At 24.9% G+C, this 7,818-nt stretch overlaps 1 protein-coding gene across 1 annotated transcript; it reads left to right on the top strand.

The window, feature by feature from the left end:
• Positions 1-7,402: 7,402 nt before the first annotated feature.
• Positions 7,403-7,813, top strand: LOC148193168 (uncharacterized; the record flags this gene model as incomplete). The annotated part of the gene is made up of 1 exon (XM_088099371.1): positions 7,403-7,813. A coding segment is annotated over exon 1 (174 nt), but the record flags the coding sequence as incomplete, so codon positions are not given.
• Positions 7,814-7,818: the final 5 nt, after the last annotated feature.

Raw genomic sequence — 7,818 nt, 5'->3', positions numbered from 1 at the left:
TTGGCATGTATACAATACACTTCATCTTAATCATCATGCGCACAATATATCTTCTACATAACTTCCTTAGAGCAGACCTGAACCCATCCGTGATAGTAAAATCCTGAACATAAGGCTTCGTTGAAGAAGTTAAACATTTAAGGAAGAGGATTTCAACATGAATAAAATAAAAAAAAGCTTGTCATATTTACAATTTTGACCTAGAGGAGTATAATACAACTATATAAAATTGAAACCAAATTGGTGACTAAGATACCCCACAAGAGAACACCTGTTGTGGATTGGTGACCAAAATTTTCTTTCCATAATTTTTTTCTCATTATTTTTTGCATAGCAGATCATACGGCCCAAATGATGGAAATGCCTATATCGGGCCTGGTTCAAATTGGTCCGTAGTTTTGTGGACTTGGATTGTCTGGAATGTTATTTTTTGGTAACAAGGGGTGAAAGGCCAAATAGAGTGAAACTAAGGAAAAAGAGTGTTTCATCCTACACCTCCAACATCCTGCACCTCCAAAAATTCTATTTTTAACCTTCTGACATATGCACCTCCAACTTTTCAAAAAATTTTATTTTTTAATAAATATATTTTTATTTTCTTCTCTCTCTTATTAAAGACACTTTAACAAAAACATTTTTATTTTTTCTCTTTCTTATTAAAGTTTCTCTGCACCATTTTAATAATAATCTAATTTAATTTAAAATTTAAATATTATTTAATATAATTTTATATTTTAATAATTATTAAAATATGATTTATATCATAATAATAGTTATATTAAATATATAAAAATCAAATAACTAAAAAAAATAATAATGATAAAAATAAAAAATAAAATAATAATAACAATAATATAATATTTGCTTTAATATATTCAAATATATCAAATTATATTAAAATATTATAATAAATTAAAGAGGTATTAAATTTGAAATAAAAAATTTTAAAAACTTATTTATTGGATAGTTTTTTATTTAAAATATAATATATATTTTTATAATAGTTTTATTAAATTACTAAAAATAATAATAAAAATAAATAATAATAATAATAATATTTAAAATCACATTTAATATATTTAAATATGTTAAATTATATTAAATTATTAAATTAAATTAAATAATTATTAAAATTAAATAGAAAACAAAATTTTGAAAACTTCTTAATCGGATACCCATATCCGATTCATACGTTATCGGATTTCTATATCTGATTAACAAATTTTAAATTTATTTTCTATTTAAACTTTAATAATTATTTAATTAAATTAACATTTTAATATAATATAATATATTTAATGTTTAATAGCCAATTTAGTCCCCACTTTGGTTGAAAAATCTCAATTTAGTCCCTCGTTATAAAAGTGTTTTACATTAGTCCTAACTTTTAAAATAGTGGGTCAGATTGGTCCCTTTCGTTAAATATAAGTTAACGAAATTAATGGATGATGATGTGACACAGCTTAAAGCTGATGTGTTAGATTGGTCCCTCGTTAGCTTTAAGTTGTGTCACATCATCATCCATTAATTTTGTTAACTTATATTTAACAGAAAGGACCAATCTGACCCACTATTTTAAAAGTTAGGACTAATTCAAAACACTTTTATAACGAGGGACTAAATTGAGATTTTTCAACCAAAGTGAGGACTAAATTGGCTATTAAACCTATATTTAAATATCTTTTATGTGATTTTCAATACTATTTTTATTTTCATTATTATTAACTTTATTTTAGTTATTTTATTTTACTTTTTAATAAAATTATTATAAAATATAAATAATATTTTAATAATATTAAATTAGAAAAATATGATAAATAATATTATTATTTTTAATTAAATTAAATATTTAGTAAATTTTAAAAAAAACTATTAACATATTTACGGTATCCAATAAATAAGTTTTCAAAAATTTTGTTTTTATTCAAAATTTAATAACTGTTTAATTTATTGTAATATTTTAATATAATTTAATATATTTGAATATATTAAAGCAAATTTTATATTATTGTTATTATTATTTTATTTTTATCATTATTACTTTTATTTTAGTTATTTGATTTTTATATATTTAATATAACTATTATTATGATATAAATCATATTTTAATAATTATTAAAATATAAAATTATATTAAATAATATTTAAATTTTAAATTAAATTAGATTATTATTAAAATGGTGCAAGGAACTTTAATAAGAAAGAGAAAAAAATAAAAATGTATTTATTAAAGTGTCTTTAATAAGACAGAGAAGAAAATAAAAATATATTTATTAAAAAATAAAATTTTTTGAAAAGTTTGAGGTGCATATGTCAGAAGGTTAAAAATGGAATTTTTGGAGGTGCAGGATGAGATGTTGGAGGTGTAGGATGAAACACTCAAGGAAAAATAAAAGGTGGGAATAGAATAGAATAGAATGAGTGTTTCATCCTACACCTCCAAGATCTCATCCTGCACCTCCAAAAATTCCACTTTTAACCTTCTGACATTTCATCATTATCCTACACCTTTAACTTTATAGAAAATTTTATTTTTAATTTTAATAAATATATTCTTATTTTTTTCTTTTCCTTATTAAAAAGATTCAATATCACCTTAATAATAACTAAATTTAAAATTCAAATATTATTTAATATAATTTTATATTTTAATAATTATTAAAATATGATTTATGTTATAATAATAATTATATTAAAAATATAAAAATAAAATAACTAAAAATAAAAATAATAACAAAAAAGTAAATTATATTAAATAAAATATATTAAAATATTAAATTAAATTAAATAATTATTAAAATTTAAATAATAAACAAAATTTTAAAATAATTATTTATCAAATAATAAATAAAATTATATTAAATAAAATATTTAAATATACTAAATTATATTAAAATATTAAATTAAATTAAATAATTATTAAAATTTATATATAAAATAAAATTTTAAAAACATTCTTTATCGGATATGGATATCCGATTTATAACTTATCGGATATCTATATCCGATTAACAAATTTTTCAAAACTTTGTTTTTTTAAAATTTTAATAATTATTAAATTTAATTTAATATTTTAATATAATTTAATATATTTAAATATATTAAATATGATTTTAAGTATTTTTTTTATTTTTATTTTTATTCTTGTTTTAGTTATTATTTTTTAATTTTCTTAATAGAACTATTTTAAAAATATAAATTATATTTTATTAATTATTAAAATATAAAAATATAATAAATAATATTATAATTTTATTTAAGTTTAATATTTATTAAATTTTAAATAAAAATCAAAATATTAACATATTTTATAGATTTTAATATATAAATAAGCTTTTTAAAATTTTTATTTTTATTTAAAATTTAATAATTATTTAATTTATTTTTAATATTTATTATAATTTAATATTTGAATATATTAACTAAAATTTATTTTTATTATTATTTATTATTATTATTACTATTTTTATTATTATTTTTATTATTTTATTTTTATGTTTTAATATAATTATTATTATAATATAAATTATATTTTAATAATTATTAAAATACAAAATTATTTTAAATAATATTTAAATTTTAAAATAAATTAAATTAAATTATTATTAAGGTAGTGAAGATTGTTTTTAATAAAAAAGAAAAGAAAATGAAAAAATATTTATTAAAGTTAAAAATAAAGTTTTGAAAAAGTTGGAGGTGCAGGATGATGATGAGATGTCAGAAAGATAAAATTAGAATTGTTGAAAGTGCAGGATGAGATCTTAGAGGTGTAGGATGAAACACTCGAATAGAATTGAAGAAAATGAATGCAGGGAGGTTGAAGATGATTATGACAGGCATTAATTAGTAGAAAGAGAATCACAGTCATTCCACAGTCTAGAAATGGATTTAAGCCAACCAAATTCCAGGGCCGTGACGATACTTCAAACTTCAACCACAAGACCACTCATGGAGCTAACTATCCCTTTCCAAACCCTTCATCACAGTTACTTCTCTACCCACTTCTTTTTCTTTATCTCTTTTAAGCTTTTCTTTCAATTAAAAGATCAAACATGAGACATTGAATATATAAAAAAAATTATGGAAACTTAATTTATTTAGATTACTTTTATTTGTTATTATATTAGAAAGAGAAATACCTAACCCAAACGAAATTTCGGTTTTTTATATACAAATTATAAGCCAAGGGAACATACCCTTCTTTTCTTACTGTCTTTTTGTGAGGAAAAATTGTTAGCAATCCATCGCACAAATTAGCTCTAATTAGCTGATTTCAACGAGTCCAGATCACCAAGCTTCTTTCCTTGCATCAGTAAAGAATAGTGGAAGCAAATGCTCTTTTATTTTTCTTTTCTTACATCATTCTCCCAATTCTTTTATTATCATTTATACAGTACATGATGAAAGAAAAGGGAATTTTTGGTTGCACTTTTTCACTTTTTAATTATAAAAATATAACATTATTTTTTAAGATATATGCAAGAAACATACCAAAAATTACTATTTTCTGTATAAATATTAGGAATTAAGAAAGTATATTCAAGTTAATGTGTTTTTTTTAATTAAAAGGTGAAATAGAAAATTTTAAAAAATGCAAATAAACCCTCCTTAAACATTTAATTATTTATTTAGTTAGTTTTTATACTTGCATAGTTTGTATGTTTTAGTTCAATACTAGAAACTACATATATTTTTAAAATATGTTTTAGATTCACATACGTACATTCACTATTACAGTGCCTAAAATTTTGGACGGTAAAAATAAAATAATAACTCAAAATTTAAATCAATATAGAAAAACTAAACTTCTATCTATTTTTACCTTTTTATATACTATAATTTAATTTTATATATAAGTTTTTTTTAACTGTTATAATAATTGCACAATGTATTTTAAATTGAAATGTTTGCAAATGAAATATCAGTGAACTTCCCAATTAAAAATATTAATATCAGAATTTTTTTTTTGTGAGGCTATATTTCGTTGAATTAAACGACAGGGTGTAGTGGTATATCAAATCAAATTTAGAAAAAATGATAATGAATGGAGAAAAGGTTGAAGAAAAAGCTTAGGTAAGAAAGCACTATACGAGACTTGGGTTAAAGGAAATTCATGTTGGGATAAGTAGCATGAAAATAGGAAAGTAGCAATTGGGTGGAAAAGAAATGAATAAAGGAAAGTGAAATGAAGAGAACGAAAGAGACAAGAATGAGGGTACTTAATGATACTGTAGGGAGATTGGGGGACTAAGAACTAGACATCCTTAATATTATTCTTCATTTATTTTCACTTTTTCAAACTTTTTTAATTTTTTCTCTCATCTAAATCAAACCCACTTTCTTTTCTATTTTCACAAAAAGGTTTATACTCTTTGAGAAAGTTCTTTCTTCGTATATTTAAACATTAAAATGATTACAATTTTTAACAACTAATATCATGTTTTACTCTTCTACTTTCAATTAGAATGCCTGTTTTTCAAGAAAGATCGTAGTTCACACCAAGATGTTTGTATAAATTACTCTGCAATAAGCATATTGTGTATGATCATATACAGTTAATTTGATGTATAGTTTTACCCTTATGAAATGATCATAACAGTGTAAAGAAAAAAAGAAAAAAAAAAAGAGCAAGAGATAAGCCGCTTGGCAAAACATGATTGCAGTTTGCAACATATTCACTCCACTCCATACGAAGAACAGTTTGTGTCATGCGAAGTCTTTATCTGCATGCCTAGAACTAAAAGGGAAAAGTCTAGTTAAATTTAATCTAAACAAAATGAAATAATGGCGTATCATCATTGGATCAGAATAGGTAACAGAGTAATGCAATGTGGACCAATCATTGTTATGAGTCATTAAATATCAGGATTTATGTTAAAAAAATCACTAGTACTGCATGCTGAATTGCCAAGGGAGAGATGCTTCTGGCATCAGCATCATGATGCTGGCTTTGCTTGCTGTAATAAACTTTAGGTTGATGAGAAGATGCACTCACCCAACTTTAGTCAATGCAAAACCAGTTAATTATGAGTTGCATGTTAATTTGCTTTCAGCATGAACAATATTCGTCGTTGGGAAGAGTGTCCTCATTGTCTTCACTTGGATCTATACCAGTACATGTTTTATTTCAACGGCTACAACACGTCCTTTAACATTAAATGAGAATCAAGACTTACGTAAGATAGGTATTCTATGTAAAATATTGGATTTTATTCCCTTACATTAATGTAAAATCAGAAGATTAGAATAATCATTAGCATAGGCTTAAAGGTAAAAAAGGAAAGGAGGGGAGCATAAACCTTCATGCATAGGTTGCTCAAACGATCCATCGACTTAGCCATTATGGTATTCCGAAATAAGCAAGGTCCCTTTTCGGCATCTGTTTTGGTAGAGGCTTGCCAGGTTTTCTTCTTTTGGATTCAAAACAGCAAATTGATAAGATGCCTATTCTCAAAGAATTCAGACTATATATATATTTGACTTAATTTTATTTCTTTTATGGGCATTATACTTTCATTTTGGCAATCTTTTCCTCTTGAACTTGAGAAGATTCATGAAGATGCTTGCTGAGTAGACCAAATCGACCGAGTGATTCATTCAGAAGCTATAAATATATTTTGGAGGCTATAAGAATACGGAGAACCAAAGCTTTTATAGGCCACTTGATTTTGTACCCATACCATAATACATGTGGGTCTACCGTGTATCAGAGTCTTTATTTTTCAGTTTTCTAACATCTGTAATCACTAAAAGTCTACTCTAATCAAATCATACACAGATTCTGATTTCTCTTTGTATTATGTGTATAACGTATTACTAAATCCAATTTCATTAATGAAAGTAGAGGTTTGAGCATGCAACTTCGTATGTGACAGCAGAACCATGCGACTTCCTCAATTATTTGGGTTCAAACCATTATTTGGCTGTTTAAAATTGAATGGATAATTCCGAATGGAAAGGCTTTGCGAAATTCATCAAACATTTGATCAGAAAATGTGGAGCACAGATGGTTTTGTCCCATTTGTGCAAAAAATAATGATACTAAACTGGTCAATCATACACAGCAGATGATAATCGCATTAGATAATTTCTCAACCAAAGCAAACGGATGAAGATAATCTTTTCAATCTTTGATCTGCATGAAAGTCGAGGGACCACAGAGCACTAAGCCACTGATTTTGACATAAAGAGAGAGATGAGTCGTATTTTATTTTCATTAAGAAATGGTTGGGACAGTAGAAGTTTGGCGCGACCAAACAAAATAAATGTGTGAATGTATAATAGCTTGCAAATGGCAATTCAGCATTTGTTCAAAGCATAGCCTAGTGCCTTATCTCGGTATCAAAAACTAAATAAAACAACAAACTTGGGACCCCCCACTATAAAGGGTGGCCATGAGAATTCATATTGTGTCATCACTAGTGTAGATGGTGGCAGCTCCTATTTCTACAAGCCTGCCCCACTTCCCACACTACCAATGACCCTCATGATTCTCAAAGCCCACACATGGGGTGCCACCACACAGGATCATGATGTAGCTCTTCCCTCTAAAAACCCTCTACCAGCTTGTCCATTTTTGCCTATGTAATACAAATATTTCCTGTTTCATGCATTGAGAGATCAAAGAGAAGTTTTTTTCATGGAGAAAAGCAAGTCTTTTCCTGAATACTCCTGTTCTTACACTGAATTTGGTTTCAGAGATCGGTCCAACTCATATAATTTTAATGGGCCGACCCAGAAGGGAAGTGGTTTTACTGCATCAAATGATCCAGAACTCAAGAGGAAGAAGAGAATCAAGGCCTATAATGTGTTGACAGA

Source organism: Vigna umbellata, chromosome 9 (genome assembly GCF_029865625.1).
Source record: "Vigna umbellata cultivar VRB3 chromosome 9, Vumbellata_1.0, whole genome shotgun sequence".
NCBI lineage: Eukaryota > Viridiplantae > Streptophyta > Magnoliopsida > Fabales > Fabaceae > Vigna > Vigna umbellata.
The sequence above is the reverse complement of the archived record's forward strand: the minus strand, read 5'-3'. Positions and strand labels throughout refer to the sequence as shown.